A 16,608-nucleotide genomic window follows, 5' to 3' on the forward strand; every position below is an offset into this window, starting at 1 on the left:
ATATAGATTTTCCTTCATTTCAGCCAGGATAGCCTTCATTCTTTCCCCATCCTGTTTAATCTTTGTTGTCAGATCTGTGAGCATCTTAATCACCAATGCCTTAAACTGTGCATCTGTTAAGTTGTCTATCTCCTCATCCGTTAGGCATGCTATCTGCTCATTGCTTTGTTCTGCCACTGGGACCTTGATCTGCCCCTGCTTCTGGGTTATACTTCTCTGTCTCCTCATCTTTCTGTTTGCCTCTGTTATTTGGGCAAGGGCTGTTGCACCTCTTACGTTACAGGGGGCAGAGCCTTAGGTATCAGTTAGTGCTGGTGACGGGTTCACCACATTTTGGCACTATATGTGAGGGGGTGGGGGTCTAAGAGGGAAAAGTGCTGGTTGCCACAGCTTTTCCAGGCACTTCTTCCGCTTTCTGTACTAAGCAAGCTGCCTCGTTTTCGAGACTGGCAGCCTTCTTCCTGCGCCGCCGCTCCCACTTGTTTTCACAGTCAGAAGTAATGAGGCTCTATTTTCCCAGGCTCTGGAACTGTAAACTATGTGGCCTAGTTTGGGGCTGAAATAATTTATTGGATTTAATCAGTATGACTGTGTTTTTTATCAGGGCTGCTGCTAGCTGCGCCTGTCCACCAATCTCCCGAGAGCCGCGCAGCGCTGGCCCTGCTGCCAGGAAATCCCACCCCTGCAGTCCCCCGCTCCACTCCTTTTTCTTTCTGTCCTGGCTCCGCCCCTCCTACCTCTGGTTGATTATTTCTTCTTTATTTCTTGCTGAACTTCCCTGTAATTTTGATTTTTTGGATTTTCTGTTTTTTTTTTTTTTTTTTTTTAAGTTTTGAAGTGGTTGTTTCTTTTTAGCTGTGAGGAGAAGCAACGTGTGTATTTACGCCTCCATCTTAATGCAAGATATTAATTATAGAGGAAACAGAAGGAGGTGACAGGGAACTGATATGGAAACTCTACCGTTTCAATTTTCCTGTAAGTATAAAATAGTTCTAAAACATAAAGACAATTTAATTTTTTTAAAATTGATTTTAAAGAGAGAAAGGAAGGGAAAGACAGAGAGACAGAAACATCAACTTATTTTCCACCCATTTATGCACTCATTGATTTCTTCTTGTATGCGCCTTGACCAGGGCAACCTTGGCATATTGGGACAATGCTCCAACCAACTGAGCTACCTGTCCACAGCCTAAATTTCTTCTAATATATAGTTCAAAGGAGGGGTCAAAGTGAGGCAAAATTGTCATAGAACATGTCATAAAAGAAGTGAGGCTTTAGCTCGGTCCTAAAGGGCATATGTAATTTCTAGACTTAGAAAGGGCAAGATATTTCAGATAGGATTAAGGCATGAAAAAGACTTGGAGGGCTCAACTTGGGAAGGAACAGGGAATGTAACACAGAATAAATCAATGCAAAGACAACAGGCAGCAATTTGATGGATGTTAAAAGCCATGGCAAGACAAGAAGTGCTGAAGCATTATTTCAATATAGATAAATATAGGCATGGAAGTGGATTTGACCAGGGCTGTGTCCTCAGTAGATATTCATTCATTCTATAAATATTGAAATATTGCACAAGCACGTACAATACACTGTGTTGTAGTAGGCACTGGGTACAATTACTACGTAAAAGAAACAAAAGTTTCTGTTCTCACTGAGCTTACATTTCAGTGAGAGGAAACAGATAGAGAACCTGCCCTGGATTTTTCAAGAAAAAGCTAAAAAGAAAGAAGCCAGTATGGCTGGAATGGAATGAAGGAGGGAGGTAGAATATGAGATAGAGGAGATAACCAAGTCCAGTATGTGAAGTGCAAGAAGGCCAGAATAGATAAAGACTTAAGAGTTACCCTAAAGCATTCAGGGAACAATTGGAGGGTTTTGACTGGCAAAGTGACTTGATTAACACATGAATAAGGTCACTCTCTCTTCTATGTTGAGAATAGAATAAGAGAGGCTTCAGGCTGACCAGAGAAGTTGGTGCAATAATACAGGTAAGAGACGATGGGGGGTTATACTATGGTTTTAGCAGTTCCATTGATGAGAAATAAATTGTGGACTCTGAAAGGGTTTGCTGATGGATTAGATGTGTGAGAGAAAAACAGGGTCAAAATGAGTCAGTTTTAGGCCTGAGCAAGTAATTCAAAGAAGGGGTTGCCAGTGACTGAGAGAAAGAAAAGTATGGGAAGAGTGGGCTCATGGCCCCTGTCTGAATTCAGTGGAACTGTCTTGGAAGGGGGCATTTGAAGAGCTAAAGATCAGAGGGAGGCTTAGACGCAGAGTTAAGTGGGTAAGACTAAGTCACAGTACATACAGGTAGCTAGGATAAGCATGTTGATTCACCAAACAGTTCCTAAAATCAACTACTTTGTATGTGCCAGAGACACAAAGGTAAATAAGATATCTTTCTTGCCCGGAAGGAAAACACAGTCCAATGAGGAAAACAGAAATATAAATAAGTGATTCTAATGCATTAAGCATCATAGTAGAAGTATTCAATATTTATAGAGTCCCAGCTATGTCAAGCAGTATTGTGAGGAAGAAGGGGCTAAGACTAAAGTTCTATAAGAGCACAAAACAAATTCTTGCAAAAAGGTTCATAAAGACATTTACAGGGGCTTTCATCACCGTGTGACATCAGAGAGATGGCAGTAACCTAGACACCCACCGCTAGGGAAATGTTATCAGTAAAAGCTATGGAATATTCAGCAGCAGTTGGAAGAGAAAAACCAGGTGTACACACAGCAATGTGAATTAGCTGAAGCACATAGTGTTGTGAGGAAACAGTGGAAGACAGATTTACAGTACAGCTCTGTAAAAGGCATACACAAAACACGGCATGTCTTAAATTATCAAGGATCTGTATCAAATATATTGCAGTTTGTGTCTAGAAAAATAATGAGAGTGGAGAATGGAAAAGTCTAGGAAAGATAATATTAACAATATAAAATAATACAAATAAGAGAGGGTCCTTGCAGGGATTGATAATGACAATGTGCTGAGAACTGAAGACCAAAGTTAACTCAACTTTCTGCACATGAGATAAAATAACTAGCTAACAGGAATCCAGCTGATAACCTCAAAGAGAAGGGTATATCTGGGGGCCAGGAGGGGTGTTTAGAGACATGAAGGCATGAAATTACATCAAAGGTTCGAGGAATAGCACTCGGTTTAATGGGGCTTGTGGTTGTGAAGAGCTGATAATAATTGAAAGCCCTGGGTGAAGTGAACACACCCTACACTTGGAAGGTGGTATCATTCTCATCAATCTGTTCCCTTTTACACCATTGGCATTAAGGATCATGTGCTCCCATCTAGCCGATGGTAAGATTTTCTTTCATCCCTGTTGGAGTCTTTGCATCTTGTGATTACTTCAGAAACACTAGTCCAATGAGTTATTCCTGTTTACTATGGCCTCAAGGAATGTGGTCCTTGAGCCATTGCTTTTAAAGTAACCATGCTGCTCTGGCTAAGAATGGGGTAGGAAGGAAATTGGAGGTTTTGAGATGCTTCTCATTCTGGGCACCTGCCTGGGACTGTTCATCCTGTCTCCACCAACTCAGTGCTGGCAGTTAACTCTGACTGGTCAAATTCTAGGTGGAGTTTATTTCCAGCTCTCACCACCCCTTTCCCACCACATATTGGGTCCTGTCCCACTATCATAGGTGTACCTATCCTTCATAGCTCTTATTACAGTTGCAATTTCACATTAATTTTCTGATTTATATCCATCTAGGCCTCCAGGATCCAAGTTAAATGCTGACTTTTTTTTCTTTTTTTCTTCACAAAGGTTTCATTAGCACTTAGCACAGTGCCTGGCATATGGTAGAGGCTCAATAACATCTCAGTTGGATACAAGCCTTCCAAAAGAAACCTAGGTTAAGGTGGATACAATTACACTACAGAAGCAAGAAGGCGACAGCGACCAGGAGGGAGGGGGGATGGGGAGAAGGAGGTAAAGAAGGGGAAGGGTCTAGTCAAGGAACTAGAGTAAATGACCCATGGACATGGACAATGGGGTGGGGACTGACTATGGGAGAAGGGGTGGGCGGCAGCAATGGGGGAAAAAGTGGGACAACTGTAATAGGAAAACAATAAATAAATTTTAAACAAGAAGCAAGGGGGGAGAGCTGCAAGGAAACAGGTGCATGGGCCCCTATGGGTCACCTGACTGCTATACACATGCCCCCCCCTTTTTGGTTCAAGGTGGGCATAAGTAAAATAGTAGGGAAATAAACTGATAAACTGATAAAGAGTAAATTTAAAAATGTTTAACATGTTTTTGCTATGTCAAGTAAACCTATGAAACTAAATCGAAGGAAGGGAAATATATGAGTCAGTGCTGCGTCTGCGGCAGGATAACATTTTCAGAGGTCCAGACACAGTCCACTGCCCCTCAGAGGACACAGGATGTATCTACAGGAGAGCCCAAAATATCCTGGAGAGGTGGCGGTGTTACTTTCGCCTTCTGCCTGTAAGAATCATACAAGCGTGGGTCACTGTGCTTACCACTGTTACTAGTTCAGAGTCTTCAATCTATTTTTTCACCGTTATTCCTGTTCTTCCACCCCACCTCCACCTTAATCAGGCTCTGCCTCACTTAAAAAACAAAACAAAATACCTCCAAACCAAGCCAGCCAGAACTCTGATAAGTGAATGCATATGATCGCTATGGCAGGCCCTTTCCCACGCCTCCTTTTGTCCTTCTACAGGAATGAGCACTCTAGCCTTCTCCAGGGGACGCCAGGCGGCCTGACCTCCTCCAGCGGTACAGCCTGTCTCCAACCTTCCCGCCTTTCCGCGTTCCTCTGAGTCCGAGTACCCAAGCCAGTGCTCCTAGCGTTGGGCCCGGCCTCCCGACGCCAGCAAACTGTCAGAAGAGCGCACGCGTGTGCTCCAGGACCCGCGCGGAGAGAGAGGGCGGGGCTGGGGGGGGTGCCAAACTCTTGGGGGAGGGTCGGCGTCGGTCACGTGACGCGGCTTCACTGTTTACACGCGGAACGGCCAGAGCAATTGGCCTCAGATAGGCGTTCTGCTCCGTTTCGGTTTCACTTCCGGTGAGGGGTAGTCTCAGAGCTGGCGGTGAGCCGACGGTTAGAGCAGGAGGCGGCGGCGGCGGCGGCGGCGGCGGCTGGGCCTTGAGCTCCCGCTGTCCACCTCTCCGGGGCGGACTCCTGGCGCCAGCAGGGCTGTCGAGAAGATGGAGGAGCTGGTGGTGGAAGTGCGGGGCTCCAACGGTGCTTTCTACAAGGTACTTCGGTCCAGGGCAGGGCCCATTTTCGCCCTTCTTTCCCTCCCTTTTCTTGTCGGCCTTGGTGGGAGAAAGGCCTGGAGCCCTCTTCCCTAGTGCTACTCCATGAGGGCTAGGGCACGCTAGGCGGGATGTTGTTTGGGAGGGAAGGAGCGGACTTGGGGCCTGTAGGACGCCACTGGAGACCCGCTTCCTCTCCTGCTAGAGGCCCTGGCTCCTACCGGAATCAGAAGCGGGCAAGGAGAAGAGGGTGCCCTTTCGGGGGCCCAGCCCCGCAAGGGAGAGCTGGGGATAGGCGAGGGCCAGCCGCAGGTAGGAGATCCCTTCAAGAAGGGCCTGTATCTGCATGAAGTGGCTGCAAGGGCTTGTCTTTTCCTAAATATCTTCTCCCAGTGGGATCCGGGCCTGAAGTGTGGGTAGATGCTTAGAAGCGGGGTCGCTTCTGTCGCCGCCTCCTGCCTTGCAAAGAGGGTTTAAGATCTCCTTTAGCTTCTTTTTCTGTCCAGTATTGGAACTTCAGAGAGCTCCACTGTTCTGGTCAAAGGGCGTGAAGAAAGAGTAGTAAGTAGCTGTAGTCATTATCAAATCACAATGGCAACTGATTTTCAGTGGCATCTCTTTGTAGATTTCAGATATTTTAGATCCAAAAGTTTCAGGAAGACGCTGACATATCTGAATAATGCATTAAAGAAGTTGGTAATTTTGAATATTCTTGTACCCCCTCCCTTGTTATAAAATGTGAACAAATTCAGGAATAAAGATGCTTCAGCATCTAAAATCATTAGCAACTCTGCCTCTTAAAAAATAATTTTTTAACCCTCCGAAGACCTGAATATATGCCATGAAACTTCAGGAAATTAACTGAACATTATTACTGGGTGATTTTTTAAATTGAGTGAAAAATAATTGTTCTGTGTTCCCAAGTACTTAACTGTCTGCTCTGAATGTGCAGTGTTGCAGTGGCCTGTATTGTTGAAGTTCTAAATAGGCATGATGGTTTTACTGTGTGTTTTTCTTACACCACTGCATATCAACTAATAACTTATATTTTCAAAAAGAGTATTAAAAATATTTCGATGTATCAGTAGTGCATTTGTTGCTACATACTCTAGATGTAGTAATCTATAAATTCTTGTTTCTTATTCAATGCCCCATATAACTTCTGCAAGTAGTATCTCACCTTTCTACAGTCTTGGCAATAGGCGTTGTGTATGTCAGGAAGCATGGAAAGTAGTTGTTGCCATTGTCCAACAAGATTCTTAAATTTATTATAGAAGAACTTAAATGTTTCAGATGAGACTGGTTCGGCTGAAGGAAAATAAACAATTGACTTTATATGTTTACCAATTTTATGGAAATACTTGGAGATCAATATATTTCATAAGTGAGTAAAGTATATAAACTGTACCATACTTATAGCAAAAAAAAAACAAAAAACCTTTTGCTGTGAAAGGAGGAAGAAATAACCCAGCATTTAAGTTCTTACCAGTCTCATTAATATAAAATTATTTCCGTTGACCCTGCAGTTAAAATTTTGGTTGCATTTATTTTGGTGAGCCTTAATTTCTGCTAGTTTGTGTAGAATCTGGTTCTAAGATTAGTATGTGTTTTTTTTTTTTTTACTAGATTTGTGGTTCTTAAGTATTAATAAATATGAGCAGAGGCTAATGTTTGCACGGTATTCTTATCAGTGATATTAGCTTAGATTGGAATCTACTCTTACTATCTTGTAGTGAAGTTTGCTTGCTATGGAGAGCAAATAGCACATCCTGGTCTTGAAGAATTTATCCTCCTTCCAGCAACCCATGCTTTGTTCCTGTGATTTTGCTTGCAACCTGATTGGAATAAAAGAAATGCTATCCCCTCTTTTGTTTTGTTAATAAAGTTGCTTAATTTGAAGGTGAATAAAAAAGGATATGTTGTTCCGTACTTTCCTGAGGGGAAATATGAACAAATGTGTGTGTAAAGGAATTGCTGTTATATTTATTTAAGAAGGTTTATTTTTAAGTAAACCTCAAATGGTCTGTATTGGTTAAAAAAATAGTTTCTATAATGAAAAAGATTTGAACTTTTAAAAATGTTTTATAAAATTTTATTAATTTTTTTAGAGAGAAGGGACTGGAGGGAGAAAGAGAGGGAGAGAAAGAGAAACATCGATGTGTGAGAGATGCACTGTCCCTTGCATGCCCTCAACGGGGGACCCAGCAAGCCCACAACCCAGGCATGTGCCCTGACTGGGAATTGAACTGCTAACCTTTTGGTTCTCAGGCTGGCACCCAATCCACTGAGCCACACCAGCTAGGGAAGGTCTGAACTTTTGTAAGGACTCATTGCTGTGAGTTACAAAAGTAAAGCTAAAGTAAATTAAGTTGCTTGTGCGGTGAGATTGGCAGAAAAGATGGGAAATAAAGACCAATTAAAAATGAACTATAGTGGATAAATGATAGAAAATCCTTTAAAAACTAAACAACTCAAATGACTTCAGTATAATTGAATTCAGGCCTTGATTTGCTTAACAGAACCACATATTGCAAGGGACAATTCTCCATCTTCTCAGCACATGGTACTATGTTGCCATATAAACTGAAAAGAGTATATGCTGGGAACATTGAATTCTTTTTCTAAAAAATAACTCAGGCTGAGGATGCAAACTAACAGAACCAGGAAACCTAAACCCTAAGATTGTAACAGCTCATTTCTATTTTTCCCTCTGGTATTTATTCTTAAATACTTGAAAGTTAGATTTATTAATTGTCAAGGCCACTACAATTACGCTTAGGTATTTCTCTGACTCAAAAAGTCATGTGTACAATTTATAGAGTCTTATGTTATTTAAGACATGAAGATACTTGAATATACCTCACGCAATCTTAAAAGCAGTTCCTAAATGAGTCATGTTGAAATAAGATCTTTATTCTAAGGGCATCTGCCTAGAATAGTGTGGTGGGGGTTTTGTTGGTGGTGATGGTGGGTTTGTTTGTTTTTGTTTTTTTTGACTGAGTTATATATTGAGAATGGTAATGAATTAACTCCATTTTAGATGTAGAATGTATGTCGTTCCAATAGAAATGTACTAATATATCTCAGGATTCCTAGGCTTTGTATATTAGTATGAAAGTTACTAAAGATGGATAAGTCATATGTTAGAAACATAACATATAACACATATAACACCTTGCCCTGGCCAGTGTGGCTCAGTTGAGCGTGGTCCCACAAACTGAAAGGTGCTAATTCAATTTCTTGTCAGGCCACATGCTTAGGTTGCAGGTTCAGTCCTTGGTTGGTGTGCTTATGGAAGGCAACCAATCCATGTTTCTCTCTCACATCGATGTTTCTCTCCCTCTCTCCCTCCCTTCCCCTCTCTCTGAAGTAAAAAATAGAAATAAATTTTAAAATAAGATACAGCTTTTCACTTTCAGAAAATATTCTGACTTATGTGTAATGTGAAAATATAATACCATTTTTATTGTTAGATATTATTTTAATATATTTTATGTTTTTAGGTTTGATATCTGAGGATAGACTTTAATTTGGTGAGTAGTAATGTGGAGCTAGCAGCTAAACATGACATAATTTAAAATCAATTAAAATTTTTAAATAAAGACCTAAGTAGTCCAACATGTCGTATCAGCTACATAGCCTGCTAAAAATCACTATTTTACAAAACTTGCATAAGGCACTGTTCATGTTTCCTCTGAAGTGTTTAGATCTAACTTTGTATACAGGCGATATTCTGTACTTAGAAGAAGTGAATTATTCAGGTCAACCACATTTTTTTTTTTTTCCTTCCTAGAGTCTAAACAAACTTTTTAGTGTTTAGTACCTTTGTGGAAGCATTATTTTTTTCCTTTTAAACTATGCATTTTCCAGCTTAATACCCAAACATTCTGAAAACCTCCAAATAATTAAATACAAAATTCAGCAGTATAACCCTGGCTGGATTTCTCAGTTGGTTGAAGTGTCTGTCGTCCCATGCACCAAAAGGTTGCAGGTTCAATCTCCATAAGGGCACATACCTAGGTAGCAGGTTTGATTCCTGGACAGGGCAGTACCAGAGGAAACTGATGGATGTTTTTCTCACGCTAATGTTTATCTTTCCCCCTTCCCCTCTCTCTAAAAATATTAATAAATGTGTCCTTGGATGAAGATTTAAAAATAATTTTTTAATTCAGTGATATAATTGGGTTTCTGATTACTGCCCACTATGGAAGTGTGCTTCCTGAAATGATTACAATCATGATTATGATAGTTGTTAACAGGTACTACGAGCTTTCTAGGTGCCAGGCACTGTTCTAGTCACATTCCCTCTGTTACTTCATTTAATCTTCACCCACAATCCTGAGGTACTGTCATTATTCCTATTTTATAGATGAGGATGTAGATGTACAGACAGATTAGGTAAGTGACTTACTGCAGTGTGTCAGAGCTAGCTAGTAAGGGTCATATCGGTGAGCTGACGTCAGGTAGTCTGATTTCCAGAGATGATGAAATTTGATTTCCTGCCCATTTTTTACTTCATCGTAATTTTTTAAAAGTATATTATATTGATTATATTATCACAATAGTTAAAATTTCTTCCCCTTTGCTCCCCTCTACCCAGTACCCACCTACCCCAGCAACACCCGCCCCCATTCCATGCCCATGGGTCAGCATACAAGCTCTCTGGTTTCTCCCTTTCCTATATTATTATTATTAATTTTTAAATTAATTAATTTTTATAACAATAAAAAGTAACAATGCCCCCTCTCAGACATAAGACCCTTTATAATCTTATGAAGGACAATGGGCAATGGTCTCATGCTCCTCTAGCTGCTTCAAGCTGGGCATGGTTGTCGTCCTATCTACCCTTGGGTCCAAGAATCCCTAATAAGAGTAAGGGTATGGAGGGGAGGGTGGCCTTCCCACATGGGGAAGGATCTTGCAGACTCCAGGTCGGTTGGCTGTCCCTGGACAATGGCGTGCTTGATTTAACAGGCTGGCATCCTTGTTGTATTCTGGGGGAAACAGATTTGGCAAAAGGGTTAAAAGACATAATTCAATCTATAACCACTAGATGACAACAGGCAAGGCATTAATTTTTCAATGTCCCACATTAGGGGGAAAAAAAAGGGCTTCTTTGGAGGAAGGTGTGCCAGGCATGTCATACCTGTCCAAAACCCTTTTGCCCACTATACTTAGCTTGGGCTGAGGGAAATATTTTAGGTTTCCTCCCTCTCAGACCTCTGGGTCCTTTCTGTCCAAGCCATTAGGATAGAAAAGAGAAACCCGTTTTAAGGTGAATCCCACAGACCACCCCGTTCTTCATGAACCCAGCCACTTAGTTCAGCCAAACAGTTGAGTCTCGGGAGGCAGTGATGCAGACAGGATTAAGTGAGGCCTATACATACAGACAATCACTCAGGTAATGAGATCATAGGCTTATGCCTTTTGAAAACAGAAAACACATGTTAATGTATGCAATATAACCCACAAACCAGTCTCTAAATCTATAAGACTGTCTTATTGGAAAGACATCCAGTTGCCAGGCATTTGACATTCTTCTTGCCTGTAAATTAAGCATCTTTGATGATGCCACAGACATAGTTTAACTTACAAATGAAAAGAAACTTTAGAGACGGTTAGCTGCACTACTTTATAGTGTACTACTGCGTTGTGATTTTCCTTGGATCACGGTTTTTCTCCTTAAGATTAATTACCCTCCTTGTCATTAAAGGGACTGCATTAGGTCCATTGTTAATTTATCCTGTTCATTTGCATGAACACAACAAGAGCAGCAAATGGTCACTTATGATCTTTTAAGTCTGCTTTGCTGGAACTTACACAAGGAATATTTAGGGTGACCTTCAGTCTGACCTTCAGGGCACAAGCTGAGCCACATACCTGCTATGCAGCCTTGCCTGTACACACCTGTTTTTTCCAAGTCCTTCAGGTTTTCCATTGTGCTTTAAGGTCGCTTCTAGCCATCCTTCAGGAAAGGAACCTTCATTCCTTCCCTGGAAAGATTGCTATGGACCGCACATTCAGCCTAGGTATCAGACCTTTTTTCTCATGGGATTTTGTTACCTTCTAAAGTCAATCTTAGTTCCTCAGGGCTTTTTGGTAACAACCAGAGCTCAGGCATGTCTCCTTTAGGCATGACATTCCAGTCGAAGTCTTGGTCAACAAAATCTCTATTAACAACTGGTCTTATTAGTTTCATGCAAAGAACCTTATGTCATCACTTACTTCTTTACAATGTCAATTTCTGGAGGGATCAGATAGGGAGAAAAATATACAGTGTGAAGGAAAATTCTTGTCCTTCTAATATTCACTAGAATTTCATTTCCATTCTTTATATTTTTCCCCCTACTAAAATTTGTTTGATTTTATTACCTTAGTCCCACTTTTTTTCCCTGTTGCTTCCCCACACCCTGCCCACCCTTTCTCCCACGTCAGTCCCCACCCAGTTGTCTATGTCCATGGGTCATTTATACCCGTTCTTTGACTAGACCCTTCCCCTTCTTTCCCCGTTCTCTCCCTTCCCCCTCCCCCCTTGTCACTGTTAGTCTGCTCCTTGTTTACCTGCCTCTGGTTCTGCTTTGCTCATTTGTTTGTGTGTTCATTAGTTTCCTGTAATAGGTGATAGTATAAGGTATTTTTCTTTCATTGCCTGGCTTCTTTTGCTAAGCATAATTCTCCCTAGTTCCATCCATGTTGTTGCAAATGGTAGAAATTCCTTCTTTCTTTCTGCTACATGGTACTCCACTGTGTAAATGTAGCAGTTTTTTGATCTACTTATCTAAAGATGGGCACTTAGGTTGTTTCTAGCACTTGGTTATTGTAAATAGTGCTGCTATGAACATAGGGGTGTATAGGATCTTTTGAATTGCTGTTTCAGGATTCTTCGGATATAGTCCTAGCAATGGAATTGTTGGTTCAAAAGGCAGTACCATTATTAGTTTTTTGAGATAATTCCATACTGTTTTCCATAGTGGCTGCACCAGTTTGCATTCTCACCAGCAGTGCACCACGGATCCCTTTTCTCCACATCCTTGCCAGCACAAGTTGTTTGTTGATTTGTTGATGATGGCCATTCTCACTGGTGTGAGGTGGTATCTCATTGTGGTTTTTATGCGCATCTCTCTGATGGCTTGTGATGTTGAGCATTCCTTCATATGTCTATGGACCCTCTGTATGTCTTCTTTGTAGGAGTGTTTGTTCAGGTGCTTTGCCCATTTTTGAATTGTGTTGTCTGCCTTCTTGATGTTGAGTCGTGTAAGTTCTTTATATATTTTGGAAATCAATCCCTTGTCTGAGGTATCATTGGCAAATATATTTTCCCTTAGGTTGGTTTCCTTTTCATCTTGCTTGTGTTTTCTTTTGCTGAGCTGAAAAAGAAACTCTAGTTTGATGTATTCGCATTTGTTTATTCATTCCTTTATTTCCCTTGACTTAGGAGATATATCAGTAAAAATGTTGCTTCGTGGGATATCTGTAATTTTTGTACCTATGTTTACTTCTGGAACTTTTATACTGCCACGGCTTACATTTAAGTCTCTGATCCATCTTGAGTTTATTCTGGTAGAGGGTGTAAGTTGGTGGTCTAGTTTTATTATGTTGCATGTCTGTGTCCAGTTCTCCCAACACCATTTGTTGAAGAGGCTCTTTTCACTCCCTTTATGTTCCTTCCCCCTTTGTCAAATATTAGTACCATATAGACCTGGGTTTATTTCTGGGTGCTCTGTTCTGTTCCATTGGTCTATATGTCTATTCTTATGCCAGTACCAGACTTTTTTGATTACCATGGCCTTGTAGTATAGTTTGATATCAGGTATTGTGATTCCTCCTACTGTGTTCTTCTTCCCCAAGATTGCTGTGGCTATTCAAGGTGTTTTTTGGTTCCATATAAATTTTTGAAGTATTTGTTCTAGGTCTGTGAAATATGTGGTTGGTATTTTAATAGGGATTGTATTGAATCTATAAATTGCTTGGGTAGTATGGGAATTTTAATGATGTTGATTCTTCCCATCCATGAACATGGTATATTCTTCCACTTATTTGTATCTTCCTTAATTTCTTTCTTCACTGTTACATAATTTTCAAAGTACAGGTCTTCTACCTCCTTGGTTAAGTTTATTTCTAGGTACTTTATTTTTCTTGTTGCTATGATAAATGGGATTTTTCTTCTAATTTCTATCTCTGATATTTTATTGTTAGTGTACAGAAACGCCTTTAATTTCTGAATACTGACTTTGTAACCTGCTATTTTGCCAAATTCACTTATTAGGTCGAGTAGTTTTTTTGTATAGTCTATAGGGTTTTCTATGTACACTATCATGTCTTCTGCAAATAATGACAGTTTTACTTCTCTTTTCCAATGTAGATGCCTTTAATTTCTCTTTCTTGTCTGATTGCTGTGGATAGAACTTCCAAGACTATGTTGAATAGGAGTGGAGAGAGTGGACATCCTTGTCTTATTTCTTATCTCAGGGGGGATGCTCTCAGTTTTTGCCCATTGCGTATGATGTTGGCTTCAGGTTTCTCATATATGGTTTTATTATGTTGAGGTATGCTCCCTCTATTCCCATTTTGCTGAGAGTTTTCATTGTAAATGGGTGTTGTACTTTATCAAATGCTTTTTCAGCATCTATTGATATGATCATGTTTTTTGTCTTTATGTGGTGTATTACCTTTATTGACTTGCGAATATTAAATAATCATCCTTGTATCCCTGGGATGAATCCAACTCGATCGTGGTGTATAATCTCTCTAATGTGTTGTTGGATCTGGTTTTCCAATATTTTTTTGAGGATTTTAGCATCTGTGTTCATCAGTGATATTGGCCTGTAGTTTTCTTTCTTTGTTGTGTCTTGACCTGGTTTTGGGATTAGGGTAATACTGGCTTCATAGAACGAGTTTGGAAGTTTTCCCTCCTCTTGGATTTTTTTGGAATAGTTTGAGAAGGATAGGAGTTATTTCTTTCCTAAATGTTTTGTGAAGGCATCCAGTCCAGGGCTTTTGTGTGCTGGGAGTTTTTTGTGTAATGCTTCAATTTCACTTGTTGTTATTGGTCTGTTCAGGCTTTCTGTTTCTTCTTGATACAGTTTTGGAAGATTATGTTTCCAGAGGTTTGTCCATTTCATTTAGGTTGTCCAATTTCTTGTGATACAGTTGTTCATAATAATTTCTTACAATTTTGTATTTCTGTGGTATTGGTTGTGATTTCTCCTCTTTCATTTATGTTTATATTTATTTGGGTTCTCTCTCTTTTTTTCTTGATGAGCCTGGTTAAAGACTTGTTGATTATCTTTTCAAAGAACCAGCTCCTGCTTTTGTTGATCTTTTGGATTGTTTTTAGTCTATATGTCATTTAATTCTGCTCTGATCTTGATGATTTCCTTCTTTCTACTTGCTCTGGGCTTTGCTTGTTGTTCTTCCTTTAGTTCTTGTAGCGGTAGGGTTATATTTTTTATTAAACATTCTTCTATCCTTTTTAGGTAGGCCTCTATTGCTATGAACTTTCCTCTCAGAACTGCTTCGCTGTATCTCATAGGTTTTGGGTTGTTGTGTGTTCATTATCATTTGTTTCTAGAAACTTTTTGATTTCTTCCTTGATGTCATTGTTAATCCATTCTTTATTTAATAGCATGTTATTCATTCTCCATGAGTTTGAATGTTTTTGAGTTTTTTTCCTTGAAGTTGATTTCCAGTTTTAAGCCATTATGATCTGAGAATATGCTTGATATAGTTTCAATTTTCTTGAATTTGTTTAGGCTTGTTTTGTGTCCTACCATGTTTTCTATCTTTGAAAATGTTCCATGTGCTCTTGAGAAGAATGGTACATTTTGCTTCTTTGGGGTGAAAAGTCCTATATATATCAACTAAGTCCATTTGATCTAGAGTGCTGTTCAATGCCTCCATATCCTTGATGTTTCTTTGCTTCGAAGATCTGTCCATTGTTGACAATGGGGTTTTAAAAGTCTCCTACTATGAGTGCGTTGTTGTCTATATCCTTCCTGAAGTCTTTCAAAATTTTCCTTACCTATTTGAATGCTCCTATGTTGGGTGCATATATGTTTATAAGGGTTATATCTTGTTAATGGATTTTTCCCTTCAGTATTATGTAATGTCCTTACTTGTCTCTTTTTATGGCCTTTGCTGTGAAATCTGTTTTGTCTATATAAGTATTGCTGCTCAAGCCTTTTTTTCATGTCCATTTGCTTGAAATACTTTTTTTCCATTCCTTCACTTTCAGTCTGTATAAATTTTTTGTTTTGAGGTGTGTGTCTTGTAGACAGCATATATGTGGGTCATGTTTTCATATCCATTCCGCTACCCTATGTCTTTTAATTGGAGCATTTAATCCATTTACATTTAAGGTTATTATTGATAGGTATTTATTCATTTCCCTTTGTAGTTGTGTTCTCTTTTTTTCTTCTCCTTTTTTAAAAATATATTTTTATTTGTTTATTTATTTATTTTTAGAGAGAGATGAAAGGAGAAAGCGAGGGAGAGAAACATCACTGTGTGGTTCCTCTCACTCATGCCCCCAACTGGGGATCTGACGTGCAACCTTGTCGTGTGCCCTAACTGGGAATGGTCTCCTTTTTCTTAAAGCATTCCCTTTAGGATCTCCTGCAATGCTGGTTTGGTGGAGATGTATTCTTTTTGTCTTCTTTTGTCTGAGAAACTCCTTGTTTCACCTACCATTTTGAATGAGAGCCCTGCTGGATAGAGTTGTCTTGGTTGTAGGCCTTTGTTTTTCATTGCTTGCAATATTTTTTGCCATTCCCTTCTGACTTGAAAAGTCAGTTGATAGTCTTATTGGAGCTCCCTTGTATTTTATTTGCTGTTTTTCTCTTGATGCTTTTAGGATTCTCTCTTTGTCTTTGAATGTTGCCATTTTAATTATGATGTGCTTTGGAGTGGGCCTTTTTGGGTTTATCTTCAAAGGGACCCTCTGTGCTTCCTGGATTTGCATGACGTTTTCTCTCTCCAGGTTAGGAAAATTTTCTGTCATTATTTTTTCAATCAGGTTTTCTAGCCCTATTTCCTCTTCTCCTTCTTGTATTCCTATGATTCTCATGTTGTTTAGTCTCATGTTGTCCTGCCATTCCCTTAAGCTCTCTTCATTCTTTTTGAGTCTTTTTTCATTTTGTTGTTTTGTCTGGGAATTTTTTTCTACATTGTCCTCTAACTCACTGATCTGATCTGCTTCGTTTAACCTGCTTTTGATTGATTCTACTGTGTTGTTCTTCAGTTCAGAAATTGTATTCTTCATTTCTTCCTGGTTCCTATTAATAGTTTCTATGTCCTTTTTAATGCTGGTGTAGTTCTATGTAAGTTCCTTGTAGCTTCCCTGCAATTCTTTAAGTTTCTTT

General features: G+C 39.8%; 1 protein-coding gene across 14 annotated transcripts in view; it reads left to right on the plus strand.

Moving 5' to 3' along the window:
• Positions 1 to 5,098: 5,098 nt before the first annotated feature.
• FMR1 (fragile X messenger ribonucleoprotein 1) overlaps positions 5,099 to 16,608 on the plus strand; it is a 54,433-nt gene continuing 42,923 nt past the window's right edge. For 7 of the 14 annotated variants that reach the window (XM_090265438.1, XM_090265442.1, XM_090265441.1 and 4 more), the window contains exon 1: positions 5,100 to 5,248. In XM_090265438.1, the coding sequence (XP_090121564.1) occupies positions 5,198 to 5,248 (51 nt within the window). In that variant the 5' untranslated portion in view covers positions 5,100 to 5,197. Of the gene's footprint in view, positions 5,249 to 16,608 lie in introns of all 14 variants that reach the window. The other 7 variants (XM_090265437.1, XM_090265439.1, XM_090265440.1 and 4 more) reach the window with 2 other exon arrangements.

The sequence above is a fragment of the Furipterus horrens genome, unplaced genomic scaffold (assembly GCF_987537825.1).
Source record: "Furipterus horrens unplaced genomic scaffold, mFurHor1.1.pri manual_scaffold_17, whole genome shotgun sequence".
Lineage (NCBI taxonomy): Eukaryota > Metazoa > Chordata > Mammalia > Chiroptera > Furipteridae > Furipterus > Furipterus horrens.